At 45.3% G+C, this 15,205-nt stretch overlaps 1 protein-coding gene across 1 annotated transcript in view; it reads right to left on the reverse strand.

Annotated features, from left to right (window-relative positions):
* pde1ca (phosphodiesterase 1C, calmodulin-dependent a) overlaps window positions 1-15,205 on the reverse strand; it is a gene marked incomplete at both ends in the record, with an annotated part of 217,225 nt that overhangs the window by 20,156 nt on the left and 181,864 nt on the right. Inside the window, 5 exons of the mRNA XM_084442840.1 lie at window positions 4,974-5,114; window positions 5,569-5,685; window positions 9,083-9,149; window positions 9,841-10,023; window positions 11,723-11,836. Of these exons, the coding sequence (XP_084298966.1) occupies window positions 4,974-5,114; window positions 5,569-5,685; window positions 9,083-9,149; window positions 9,841-10,023; window positions 11,723-11,836 (622 nt within the window). The remainder of the gene's footprint in view (window positions 1-4,973; window positions 5,115-5,568; window positions 5,686-9,082; window positions 9,150-9,840; window positions 10,024-11,722; window positions 11,837-15,205) is intronic.

Raw genomic sequence — 15,205 nt, forward strand, 5'->3', positions numbered from 1 at the left:
AAACAAAATGAGAGGAGACAAAATATCAGGTGAGTAGAGAGAGAGAGAAAGAGAAAAAAAATGAGAGGTTTGGAACAGAACCCCCCCCCCCCCCGGCCACACACACACACACACACACACACACACACACACACACACACACACTCTTCCTAGACCAGTGGAGCCTGCTGTGTCCCCCCCTGCTATGCTGATGCTTATAACAGATCTATATCAATCATGTATCATTGTATTCAGTGTTTGTTCCCGATGGTGTCTAGAGTATTAAATAGTGATGAGAGACCACCATCACAGATCCACTTGTCTGCACAACTCTGTCTCACTGGACAAATGGCTCCAAAACAACATAACAATGACAGGTATTAGCACACAGAGATAAGCAATACAAAGGAGGTAATTTAACAGCGAGCGATCAGCTAGATCATAAATGTTTAGACGGTGATGCATTGAAAGGCTATGTTTACACTAATACATATTCATTTTAAAACGGCGTTTCTGAAAACACATTTTAGCACCGTTTCAGAAATAATATCCATTCATACTGACAAGCTTGAGAACGCATAATGACGTCACTGTTGTCGTACACATGGCATGTGCATGCCAGAGTAAGCAGGCAGCAGATTGTCTACTCTGTGCTTGGTTGCTTAGTGGAAGAAAATAACACGGTACGAATGCAGATTTTTTAGCTTGGACCGATGGCGAGGTGGAACTGTAGGCCTACTTCTTGTAATAAAAGTTCTTGATACTTAATCTTTCCTATACACGCACTTATTGGCGTAGAATTAACCACGGATGCCCGGGACATGTCTCGACCAATATCCAGCGAAGACTGAATTGTCCCTAGCAATCATTTGGTACATAAACGCTTAACAGATCTTCTCTACAAGTCCCGCCTCCCAAGCCCAATATCGCTAATAGGATTGGCTGACCGTTTCTTGCACGCGTGAGAGGCTGGCTGTAGTATCTTGTTGAATTTGATTGCGTGGCTACAAAGTTCAGAGCCTCTGTCAACATTCCAGTTCTGTGCACTTAAATACAGGACAAATCGCCTCTAATATTGTTTCAGTTCTGTGCACTTAAATACAGGACAAATCGCCTCTCATATTGTTTCAGTTCTGTGCACTTAAATACAGGACAAATCGCCTCTCATATTGTTTCAGTTCTGTGCACGTAAATACAGGAAAAATCGCCTCTAATATTGTTTCAGTTTCGAAACTGCATTTTATTTTTCAGTACGGGACAATCCCATATTAACAGCAATGACAAAAGTGGCAAGATTTCAGCCAAGATGAGGCTCACTCGCCCACTGAACATTACATCAGTAAACAAACCAGACATGTAATGTTTAGGTAAGTTAGTTTTTTTGAACCCTATCAATTATTTATGAAAATAATTTGTTCCAAAATAAACTTTTAGAATGCATTTATTTATGGCTGCCTGTCTTCAACCAAAGGAAATGGTGGTCAGCCTGGTCTCAGGCCTACATTTCCAAATTAAAATTCTATTTGTTAGTGAACTAGTAGGCCTAATTCGTTATTCAGCATAAGTTGTTGTTGTTGTTATTAATATTATTATTATTATTATATTAGGATAATAGTATTTTGATGTAGGCCTGCTAGGCGCTCCCATTCAACTCACTTCCACTTGACCTCAAGTTGGACTACCCTGGATCATATTCCATAATAACCTCTCATTTTGTCCATCCATCCAAATTATTTATATAAATGCACTTTCCAATGTCTGAATAAAATCACAAGTTTTGCTAGTCTGAGCGTGCTCCCCATTTGAGGTGGCAATCCGAGTTTTAAATCTGTCTTTTTCTCACCTTGAAGTTCCCATAACATCAAACATGTTTATATTATCTGACATTTTTAGTCTTGATGCAAATGACCTGCATGATCCCAGTCTTTGCAAAATCGTATAGTCTGTGACTGAAAACCCCACGTCCTTAGATGTGAGAGGGTATCAGACTTTTTAAAAAATATTTTCAAAGTCTTCTAGTGTATGTTTGGAGATTGCACTTTGTCTAAATTATATAATGCTGCTGTGTCTTTGGAGATTGTTTTGTGACTATTATAATAAATAAAACAATGACATAGATAGAACAGATAAGAATTGCAGAACATAATCGAATTGAATAGATTAGCGTAACAAAATGAAATAACTACGGGCCTAGATTTTACCAACCATCATGCATTTGAGATTTCACTAGACTTCAGAGCCTCTTTTTCAGCACCCTGTTCAAAATACGTTCTGCTGCTATGTATGGATTTATCAATCTTAACATAACATATATCATATAATCAGGAATCATGTTGTCTATTTTCTTCATGTTATACTGTATAGCCTATAGCCTTTTTTGTGTCTATCTTTGCTCGACTAATATCAATCAATCAATCAATCAATCAATCAATCAATCAATCAATCAAAGCTTTATTTGTATAGTGCATTTCATACCCAGAGGCAACACAATGCGCTTTACAGAGAACAAGGGAGGTGGGCATACGACCCACCCCTACATATTCCAGAGGGAAGAAAAAAAACAGTATCACCCAGGGGCCAGAAAAGTGAGCTGTAAAAATTCTTCCCTGACCCCTCTCAACAAGGCGATCGAGCAAGCTCCTGGAGTATGTTTGTCTAACGGCTAAGAACATTAAATTTTATAAAGCAATAAATTACATTAAATTACATTTTCAGAGTAATAAGGGCTAAAAACACCATAGAAGAGACATGGCAAACACTGGTGTATGTCTGTGTGTGCGTGAGTGTGAATGTGCCTCGGCCCAGATAGAGGCAGGGGTTGGGGTAGGGAGGGGGTAGGAAAAGGATACGACCCGGGTTAGGGTGAGGGGAAGGGGATTTGAGCCCAGGAATGGTGTATGTCTGTGTGTGCGTGAGTGTGCCTACTAGGTAGAGGCAGAAGTCGGGGGTAGGGTGATAGAATCTTAGTCAGACAAGAGTATTTCGACCAAGCAATTCAAGCCCAGTGCTCGAATCCGACAATACTATGATCACATTCTGGGGTGTAAAATTCTGTTGTGTTATAAGTTAACTGTACAATAGCCGAACCTGCTTCATCGTTATCAAAACGAGATCGCCTTCGGCAGCTGCACAAGAGGGCGGAGTCCAGGAAAATCAAAACGAAAACACCCCTTGCAGCATTCTCGAAACTTAATGGGTTTTGACAACGCAAACGCTGTAGTCGTGTGACTACAAGTTGCAAATGAGACCCAAAGACCTGTTGACGAGGGGGGTGACCTCAAAAGCACGAGTAGCGTGGACGCTAGTCGTAAACGTATCAAAAGTTATGGAACAAAAGCATATTAGTGTAAACATAGCATGAGGCTAAGATGAAGTGATACATTCACAATGGCAATTTTACACCACTCATTCCCTCTAGAGAGAGAAATGTATACACATACACACGCGCATTACGCATTTCTACAGTTTATTAATGTCAACCAAAATGACTATTATTTGAGCCCAAAAGTTTTTAAATAAAAAAAATACTTTTGTCATATAGTCATAAATAAAACAGATTGGGTTCTGCATGAGTTCTGCCAGACAGCAGGGTTTCATTAATACAAATCTATTGTGTTTTGTCCTCTCCCTGACTGCCTGCATTAGTCTGAAACGTCTGCGAGGAGACCAGCACTGACAGCTTGGAGCTCAACTTTATTTCTAGCATTGTATCTATGTTGAAATAAGGGGACGCTTTTCTAGAACCTAATTACTGATATCATTCTCCCTGTTCCCCCCTTCTCTCTCTCTCTTCCCCTCCTTCCTCCATTCCCTCCTCCTCTCCTCTCTTCTCCTCTCTCCTCTCCTCCTCTCTCCTTTCCACTCCTGTCTTTTCTCCTATCTCCTTTCCACTCCTCTCTTCTCCTCTCCTCCTCTCTCCTTTCCACTCCTCTCCTCTCTTCTATCCTCTCTTCTCCTCTCCTCCTCTCCTTTCCATTCCTCTCCTCCTCTCTCCACTCCTCTCTTCCCCTCTCTCATCTCCTCCTCTCTCCTCTCCTCTCTCTCTTCTCCTCTCTCGTCTCCTCCTCTTTTTTATCCTCTCTTATCCTGTCCTCCTCTCTCCTCTCCTCCTCTCTCCTTTCCACTCCTCTCCACTCCTCTCTGCTCTCTCTCTTCTCCTCTCTCGTCTCCTCCTCTCTTCTATCCTCTCTCTCCTCTCCTTTCCACTCCTCTCCTCCACTCTCCACTCCTCTCTTCTCTCTCTTCTCCTCTCTGGTCTCCTCCCCTCTCCTCTCCTTTCTCCTCTCTTCTCTCTCTTCTCCTCTCTCTTCTCCTCTCTGGTCTCCTCTCCTCTCCATGTTCTCATATCTGGCAGAATCCTGATATGTACATGACATTCTGCTATTTTATGACATCCACAGTAATGATGCGTCTGTGTTGTTTATGATAGCGTCAGGTTCTGGTGTCTAAGGCAGAATTCCACTGTAATCTGGTTATGCAGTGCCAGCAGTAATGATCTGCGCACCAAGTAAACGCTGGTGACATGTTTACGTCCTGGTGGTTTGAACGGCTCCTCCGAGCACAGAAACAAGCTGACGACTCTGGCACCAATCCAGACTGTGACACACACACACACACACCACAGGACGCCACACTTGGCGAAAATGATGTTGTTGTTGTTTTTCCGAGCCCATCTGGCTCCCAGATCCCAACAAATCATGTACGGACCGTAACCCCACCCACACACAACATCTCTCAGACCCTGGTTCATCTAAATGGTCGTTCAGCTATTACCAAAACTACCTGCCATTGGCTGGATAATGACCTATGTACACACATACACACACACAAAGAATATAAAACAATTGTGTCCCAGCTGTCCCTGCCAAAAGAACCAGAGACACAGAGCAGGGAAGACACATGGCTTCTCCTCATGAGGCTTTCATTTCTCTCTCTCTCTCTCTCTCTCTCTCTCTCTCTCTCTCCCTCTCTCCCTCTCTCCCTCTCTCTCTCACCACCATGCCGGTCTTGAGCAGCAGGTAATGGACGGTCTGGGCCACGTCGGCAGCGTGCATCAGGTTGTGGTAGGGGTTCTTGTGTTTGCTGTAGCCCACCTCCAGGGCCTCCACAAACGACACCAGGGCAGAGATAGGGATCTAGACACACACAGCAACACATCACCAATGACCCTCTGATTCCAGTTGGTACACACCCACACATACGCATGCACACACACACACACACACACACACACACACACACACACACACACACACACACACACACACACACACAGACAAACAGACAAACACAGAGGAGAGAAACACAGAGAGACAGACACACATAAACACATAAACACACACACACACACACACACACACACACACACACACACACACACACACACACACACACAGGAGAGAGACAGATGAAGGCAGACACACACACACACACACACACACACACACACACACACACACATGCACACACAGCCCTGATGATCCAGACAGGCAGACAGAGAAAGAGAGATAAAGAGAGAGAAAGAGAAAGAGAGAGAGGGGGAGAAAAAGAGAAAAGGAAAGAGAGAGAGGGAGCTCTCCATCGTCGTACCTTGAAGCGGTTGATTAAGTCATATCTGGTGAGTAACTCGTAGAAGATGAACTTCAGGGCGTGATCTCCGCTGGCATCGTTCAGAGCAAACACGTCAAACGACCACAAGTCCACATGCTGGAGGAGAGATGGATGAAGGGAAGGATGGTGGTCAGACTGAACATGTAATATTATTCATCAGGCTGGGGCTGGGACTGGGCCTGAGGTAGTCTCGCCATGCCACACTTTGGAGATCCGCTTCCGAAAGTCTGGAGACATCTCCATTGAAAATCTTCGCTAGAAAAGCGCCGAAAACAGGCTACCAATCAGAGCCACTGCCTACATCTCCAACAGGGTGAAAGACCCGCCTTAATGGAAATGATGTCCTCCAAACAAACTGAAGTGGAGAATCAAAACAAAACTTTCACTCCTTCAATTAGGAAGGACCACCCTAAAGATATTGGATTGGTTCTGCAATGCAGGTTTTTTTTCAATCTCTCAAATAGTTTCCGTCCACTTTTGGCAACGAAAACTGGACGAATGTCTCCAGTCACTAGATGAGCGTAACGTTTAGAGACTTGTGAGACTAGGGTTGAGGCTAGGGCTGAGGCTGGGGTTGGGGTTGAGGCTGAGAGAGCATTCAAATGAACCTCAGTAATAATGGAGGAGAACAGCGAGTCCATGCACAGCCAGACACTAGTGATTTATTTAATGATTATAATCCCTCACTTCATCCACCCCCCCCCCTCTATCGCCCCTCTCTCTCTCTCTCCCTCACTTCATCCACCCCCCCCCCCTCTATCGCCCCCCTCTCTCTCTCTCCCTCACTTCATCCACCCCCCCCTCTATCACCCCTCTCTCTCTCTCTCCCTCACTTCATCCACCCCCCCCCCCCTCTATCGCCCCTCTCTCTCTCTCTCCCTCAGGGGTCATACTGGATATCGTCAGTCTGCAGCACATTAAAGATTTACACCTTCAAATTGAAAGTTTTCCCTTCCTCTCCATCTCTGTCGTCCACCACTGACCTATGTAGCCCCTGGGGATTCTGGGAGAATAAGTTCTGAGACATGGTCTGGCTCTGAGTCCTAGGCTGAGTTTCCCAGAGGCATCGTAGCGCTACGATGAATGCCGTAGCTTACGATGAACGTAGCGCTACGATGCCTCTGGGAAACTCAGCCCTGCAGGGCTCCAGAGATTGTGTATGGAACTACAGATCAGAGGAGCCGATTACTCATCAAGGCTTTTTAACTCTTCACCAGCAACATGGCGTGGCATAAAAACAAACAAACAATAAAATCAATAAAATAATCAGTAACCGTTGGAGCTGTGCACACTGACAGAAGTGAGATACAACCTTACAAAATGAGTGAGACTAGCCACACGTTAAAATGATCTGTGTTGGTCCCGACCATGTTTTGAATTGCTTTTGTTTGGGTTCAGAGATTTTGGCATAAAGATAAAGAGTTTGTGTAATGTACCGATGTTTGGCCCAGATTATTCTGTAATGTGAGGGGTTTACAGATCCAATCTTTCCCTCCCGATCGGCTTGCAGACCCATTGGGTGGCCCCAATAATATCAAACATGTTTAATAATTACAGTACGTCACTACTTTACAAGCGAGACCAGTGGTTCGTTCCTCCCTTGGGTATGATAACATCCTGTAGGGTGTGATGAGACGTTATTTTCACATCTTGTTGTGTGTGCTTGTTTGAGATTCCAGAAAAGAACATCTGTTAAGATTCTCCTTATGAACCAACCTCCAACCCGATTTCAAAATTGGTTAGGATTTTAAAAATCTTGTAGTGTGAACCCGACATAAAACAGCACTCTCCACTTGGTCCGCACTTGTTCAGACATGAGCAATGGCGAAGCGGCGGTCTAAGGTCTGGCTCCATTTCACAAAAGCGACAGACACTGGTAGTGTTAGGTGCAATGTGTGCGACAAGGTAATTTGTACCAAGACAGGAAATACCTCTAACTTAAGGAAGCTTCTAATCGTCTACAACATTAATTTGCGACAAGAGAGCTGTACTGTGTTTGACTGTATGAAACCGACACAGCCCACTTCCACAAAATAGGATGAGATCATGGATGTTAGCCAGCTGCCACCACCACCAGTGCCCCCTTCTCCGACACAATCTATGTCATCGGTGGAGAATGCGTCAGTGACAGTGACTGATAAAGATTTCGGAGAAGCAGCTTCTACGTCTTCTTCAGGTAACATCATTGGGAGTGTACGCTAACTAGCTAACGTTGCTGCTAAGTTAGCCTCATGCTCCCGCGCAAGCTTTAGTTTGCTTGCTAGCTAGCTAGATAAACGCTGCGTCTAAGCTAGCTAGCTAACATTTTATGCAGGGTCACTTAATATTGCGGCAACACAGTAGATAAACATAATATTAATGAAATGTTGATTTCATGTCTTAGTTTGCCCTGCTGCCCTCGTGTTGTGGTCTGAGCAGCACAGGTCACACCCTTCACATTGGCTGGGAGATCAAAAATGACCAAACAGAAAAAAATAGCAGTTACACAGGGCTGTAACTAATTTCATTGTTAAATGGTTGCAGCCCATTTCTACTGTGGAGGCTCCATCCTTCAGGTAAGCTTCAGCTGCACAGCCTGCACAATTAACTGTACAACTTGTTTGCATAATATCACTGTCGTGCTAGTGGATGTTAGAAATGCATTTTACAAATCAAATTCATTGCTATAGTATAGTTATTATTTAGTAGTCTTGTTTTGTTTTTCCCTCATTTTGTAGAGAGATGATAGGCACCCTAGACCCCAGATATCAACCCCCCAGCAGAGACACGCTGTCTAATCCCCTTATACCAGCATGGTATGCAGTAGAAAGGGAAAATGTGAAGGCAGAGTTGGAAGAGGTGAGGGATGTGGCTTTGACCTGCTGGTATCTAGGTATCGAAAAAGGTATCGTATCGAAGAATTTTGAACGATGCCCAGCCCTAGGCATAAGACAGCACTCTGCACCTGTCTAAGACAGCACTCTGCACTCTGAGGTGGGACTGGGGTTGTTTCTCTGGGAGGAGAGGGTCAGCTCTTTGTGGAGGGAGAGGGGTAGGTTGAAACAGGGAGAGGAGAGAGTCCCCTCTCTGTGGAGGGGGGGTGGGGCTAAACAGTGGGAGGAGAGGATCAGCTCTCTGTGGAGGAGGGGTGGGGCTAAACAGTGGAAGGAGAGGGTCAGCTCTCTGTGGAGGGGGGGTGGGGCTAAACAGTGGGAGGAGAGGGTCAGCTCTCTGTGGAGGAGGGGTGGGGCTTAACAGTGGGAGGAGAGGGTCAGCTCTCTGGGGAGGGGGAGTGGGGCTAAACAGCGGTAGGAGAGGGTCAGCTCTCTGTGGAGGGAGAGGGGTAGGTTGAAACAGGGGCTGAAGGAGAGGTGAAAGTGAGGAAAACTCCACACACACAAACATAAAGAAAGAGTAACAGAGGTCAGATTGTGTGCGTGGATGGTATTTTGCCTATAGCCCAATACCCCCAACTCCACCCTGCCCCATGGTGGTGGTGGCTTGAAGATAATACCTTGAGTACGGTGATGACGGTGGGGGGATAGCTCAGGCCCACCATGTTGGAGGTCCGGCGGTACATCCTGCCAGACAGAGATTACACCACATCACAGCCCCGCCTCCATAACACACACAGAGATATGCATGATGGGAAATCTGTAGGATAGTGCATGGGGAAAGAGAGGAGGAGTGTGTGTGTATGTGTGTGTGTGTGTGTGTGTGTGTGTGTGTGTGTGTACGTGTGTGTGTGTGTGTGGACGTGGCATTAGCCGCTCAAGGGCATCGGGGGTCGTTCTGGAGGAAAATTGCACACCCCAGGGTGGTGACGGCTGACCTTTTTGGGTCTTATCAGCTAGACCAGGACAGACCCTCCCGGCTGGGGGCAGCCAGACAAGGACAGACCCTCTCTGCTGGGAGCGGCCAGACCAGGACAGACCCTCCCTTCTGGGAGCCAGACACCACTGCTTCAGATCAGACCTGCTCGGGCAGAGCATGCTCTGACACACACTTCTGATGTAGGTCCCTCTGGGATAGGAGGCTCTAAAAAGCTTTGAACATGTTTTAATCTCTCTATCAGGATATATGGATAGATCTGAGTCATTGTGTGTGTGTGTGTGTGTGTGTGTGTGTGTATGTATATGCGTGTGTGTGTGTGCGTTCGCGTGCATTCATGTGTATGTGTATGTGTGTGTGTGTGTGTGTGTGTGTGTGTACGGAGTCTGACACGTTTGACGTGTGTCACTCCTGGCAGGAGGACGTTGTTTGAGGACGGACCTCTCCACGAATATCCCAGCCTGCACCGCGTGGACGATGCTGCGGAAACGTGGCTTCTCCTCTGTCCGCCGGAGCATCAGGCCCATCTGACGCGTGAAGGTAGCAGCCAGCCAATCACGCACCTCCGACGGCACCGAGTCCGACTGGATGTCGCTAAGCTCATCCTCCGTGTCCACCAATCGTCTGTGGGAGAGAGAGAGAGAGGGGGGGGGGGCACACACACACACACACACACACACACACACACACAGGTGTTACAGGTGTGTTACATTAGCTAGATCAGCTGCATGGGGTCTGCGTCAGCCAATCTGTGTGGGCGAATGAGAACATTCTCATGGCCCCTCCCTTCTCGTCTCGTTATTGTAAATGGAGCTTCGAGGAGAACTTGGTGTGGAGTCCACCTGTTAGGGTGTTCTCATTAGGGAAGCAATTCCATTCTCATTCTCACTAACAAAAACGTGCTGAGCTGTTAGAGAAGGAGAGGGAGAAAAGAGAGACAGAGATGAAGAGAGAGACTGATGAAGAAAAGAGATTGAGAGAGAGAGACTGAGAGGGAGAGATGATGAAGAATTGAAACAGGAAGTTAATACAACATATGTAAGTAGTGGTGAGGAGCATACTAGCTTGAGACCAGCAAGTAGACAGTAAAAAGATAAAGAATAATATTTACATAATTACATGATACTAGTACTGCAGTATTACCAATATTACTACTAGTACTACATTATTACTACTAGTATTGCAGTGTTATTAGTAGTACAGTAGGACCCCACTCATCCGAACTTCAGAGATCCGAACCTCCCAGTCTACCGGACAGGCTTAAAAAACGTTCTTTTTTTTTTAGCCTGCTATCTGGTTACTGGTGGGATTTTCATTACAGTACTGTAGGCCTACTTGCATTTAAATCTGTCATAATAAACACGTACTGTATCCTACTGTGAATAAAAACAGAACTGTATGTAGACCTACATGTTGCCTGTAGGCTGTAGCCTACTGTCACGTTTAATTTCTTTGTTACTTTAATGTCGATCGCAAAACGCAAACGAGTGCTGCGCGAGAGCTGCATTCCTTATTAGCCAGAAAGCGCCTCAGCAACCTGAAGCAGCTGAGTATCGAGTCATTTTTCGTTCCCAGTTAATGGACTTCAGGAACACAGACTTGTTGTAAGCATGTAGATTAGCCTACTAGGCCTACTGTATTTGTTAAATAATAGCCTACAGCCTAGGCCACGTTAGCCTACATCGGTTGTTTAGGCTGCAATAGCCTTTTTATTTGCATTTTGCATTTTATTTATTTATTTATTATCATTTGCTCTAATTTTTCTAATGTTGGGTTGTTTTTAGGCTATACCATTTTGTGCCTATACAGTAGCCTATCGATGCAGCGTAGGCCTCATCTGAGAATAAAGTACTGTATTTGATCAAAGCACACACTCAAGTGGAAATTCGTTTATTTTATTATAGGCTAGTGTAGGCCTATTATAGGCTAGGCTGTATGAGTTTAGTTGGCTATTTGATTGCAATTTTGATGCATTTTCACAAATAATTAAGCGTATTTATCGGTCTATTATGAGTCTATATGAAACAAGTATACCACTTATTGAATTTGGTGCATTTTAACATATGTTTCAGTCATCTGGACATTTCAGAGATACGAACGACCTTCGGTCCCGTTGGGTTCGGATAAGTGGGGTCCTACTGTACTACTTTATTACTACTAGTATAATGTAGTAATAATGTAGTACTAGTAATATTGCAGTATTACTATAGGTACTATAGTATTACTACTAGTATTGCAGTATTACTAGTAGTACTACAGTATAACTAGTGGTACTACAGTATAACTAGTGGTACTACAGTATGACTACCACTACTGAACGCACCGTGTCTCCTCGATGTAGACTGACTCCAGGACGGAGGCAGCGTACTCCAGGTTCTTCTTCAGATCCACCACCGACGCCTCGCCTCTCTCCAGCTGCTTCACCAGGCATCGCAACCTACACACACACACACACACACACACACAAACACACACACACACACACACACACACACACACACACACACACACACACACACACACACACACATCAATATTAGTTTGCCCAGCTATGGGGTGAAGACTACAGACAGAGAAAGAGAGAGGCAGAAAGATCCAACACACACCTCCAACAGGCATATTCCAACACACACTCCAACACACACCTCCTACACACACCTCCAACAGGCATATTCCAACACGCACCAACACATACTCCAACACATATTCCAACACACACACGCCTCAACACAACACGCTCGTTCTTCTCTGTCCCACAGTTACAGCACAGCTCTTGTTCAGACCCCCCCCCCCCCCACCTCATCCCATGAGAGGAAGTGATGGTGAAGATTGGAGAACAAAGGGTATTTCATGCTTTGTTGGAGCCAATCAAAGTCCATTAACTCAACACACAGCTGTCTCTGACGACCTTGTACAAACTGAGCCGTAATTGGTCGAATTACTAGGGGGAAGTGATTGGCAGGCGGTTGTCATGGTGACGGAGGTGAACCGAGAGGGCGGTCTGTGAGTATTATGGGATCTCAATGAGAACACACACACACACACAAAGAACCACCGATGATAATCTCATCACAGACAGACCATGTCCAGCCAAACATTACCATGTACAAACAAGTCCTGACTAGGCATTTGACAGTTTAATTAATCTAGCTAGCTGTGTTCCTCAGAGATAAAACCCACATATGATTCTAACCTCAGTCAAAATATTCGTAGATGTTTCTGAGGTATAGTAATGTGTTGACGCACAAACATACTGTAATCAAATGTATGATGGTTTGTGTATATTTGTGTGTTGATGCTCTGTATGTATGAGTGTGTGTGTATTGACAGTTTGTTTGTCTGTTTGTATGTATGTGTGTGTGTGTGTGTGTGTGTGTGTGTGTGTGTGTGTGTGTGTGTGTGTGTGTGAGTGTGTGTGTGTGTGGGAGGGGGTGCGGGGGTGGCTGGGTGTTGATGTTCTGTATGTATGTGAGGATGGGTGTGCTTTGACAGTTTGTGTGTGTGTGTGTGTGTGTGTGTGTGTGTGTATGTGTGTGTGTGTGTGTGTGTGTGTGTGTGTGTGTGTGTGTGTGTGTGTGTGTGTGTGTGAGAAGCACATATGGGGACATGTTTGACCCAGTTCTTAGCACAGCTGCCCCGGCCACACGACGTACAAGTGAAGTGAAGAGTGAAATTGTGAAGCCTCTTCTCTGTGGGGTCAGATGTGTTTCAATGTTTTATTTCTCCTCTCCCCCCAACCCCCAGAAGAGAATGAGGAATATTTAGTCCTGCTTTATACCAAGGCCCTTTGGAGCAAAAGCTAACGTAAAAGTTGAAATATTCTGCTACTACTACAGAACAGTCACCTTCACGCGCTCTGCCCCCTGGTACACTGCCGAGCTACGGAAAATGAAGAGAGCGGGGCGTGTCCTTGAACGACGTTTCATGGACTCAGGACTCACTGTTCACAAAATAGCCTATAGAGAACACCAGAAGGCCTACTCAAAGTCTCTCAGTGACGCACAGTCCCGGTTCTACTCTAATATCATCAACAATAGCCCTGGAAACTAAAAGCAACTCTTCTCCACGATAAATCATCTCCTCAAACCCCAAACTCCCCTACAATCGGACACCACACAGGAGCAGTGCAACAACTACATCTCTCTCTTTAGGACGAAAGTAGATAACATCCGCTCATCTCTCTCCAGCACCCCTGCCCCTCCAGTCCCAACTGTCGACTCGCAGCCTGGGACTTCCCAGCCTCTCTGCTGTTTTGTGGACATCACACAGTGTGAGGTTGAGGACATCATGAGGAAGATGAAACCCTACACCTGTGTCCTGGACCCCTTTCCCTCAGCCCTGATAAAAACCCACTCCTCTGCCATAAGTCCTTTGATTACCAAAATCATAAACCACTCCCTCCAGGCTGGCCATGTTCCCACTGCCCTGAAAATTGCAGTCATCAAACCACTCCTTAAAAAGCCCAACCTAGACCCAGAAGTGTTTGCCAACTACCGGCCTATCTCTCTGCGCGCACGCGCGAGCGAGCGTGTGTCACTGAGCTCACCCTTGCTCATAATATAACCTATAGAGGCCTGTTATAGCCTACCTTCCATTTATTTTCTATTCTAAATTATTTTACTAAATTGTTTCACTGTCTGCACGGGGAGATACGGATGGAACCCGAGAGAGCCTGTACAGTTGTCCCTGCTACAGCTGTGCTGCACCAGCATCTGCACTGCATCTACATCAAAAAGAGACCGTCTCCCCCATGGATGTATTAATAGAACGGTCTCTCCCGATGGAAGAAACAAGGCAAATGAAGGCTGAAGTGGGACACCAGAGAGAGCCAGCAGTCAACCAAGATCTCACTGCTAGACTGATCCGCAACCAGATCATCCAATTTATTCAAAGGCCTTAAACCATGTGGCCTAGCCCAGGCCTCCACCTCGCGTCTCTCATTTCCTACAGGTAGCTGAAAGGAAAAAAGGAAACAATGTAAATAGGTCTAATTGCCAACAAATTATTTATTAAATTAACTATAGGTATTATCTGTTTCTACAATCCATCCATTCATATTATTATTGTTACTATTAGGGTATTATTATTATTATTATTGTCTTATAATAGCCTATGCTTTAATATGTAAATAAATCTACTTCACCTACACATGTAGGCTATACTGTAGGCTATAATTGTGTGACTACAGTATCTAATCTAAATTCAGAAATATGCTGTCATCCTCAAAAGTGTAGGAGTCGTGGGAGAGCTGTCGCTCAAGAAGTTGAATTTACGCAGTTTACGCTTCTCCAGTTCAACCTTCTCCTCCTTGACCCACAGTTTTTCAGTTTCCATCCCCGCTCTTAGGATTTCTTTCTCAACCAACACGCTTTGATGGTCCGGACTGCGTCTTGCCCTTGCAGGAGAGATTGGCCTGTGTCTGTTTGGCCTACTTGGTGCTGAAATGCTGGGAGTCTGCATAGCCTACCGTCATCCGAATAATGTGGTTTTATTAGGCCTACAGTCAGTTTCAAATAGGCCTAGATTATCCTACAAACTTCAAGTTTAGCCTAATATTTACCTTCGTTGCTGATATCTAGGCTACTGCTGCTATGTGAGTTGACAGAGACGGATGCCTGACAGTGAACCGTGGTGTCAGGCCGGGACAGCATCATCAGTCCTGTCTGCGCCTAAGCCCGTTGAAGGTGGCCACATGATCAATTATTATAGTGCTGTAGCCTAGATATTTTGGGCAACGGGACGCCCGCCACCTGTTGGGGGATTCTTGATCAGACTTGCATCCTGTCTTGCTGCTTTGATAAGATCT

This window comes from Borostomias antarcticus (assembly GCF_949987555.1).
Source record: "Borostomias antarcticus genome assembly, chromosome: 9".
In the NCBI taxonomy this organism is placed as follows: Eukaryota; Metazoa; Chordata; class Actinopteri; order Stomiiformes; family Stomiidae; genus Borostomias; species Borostomias antarcticus.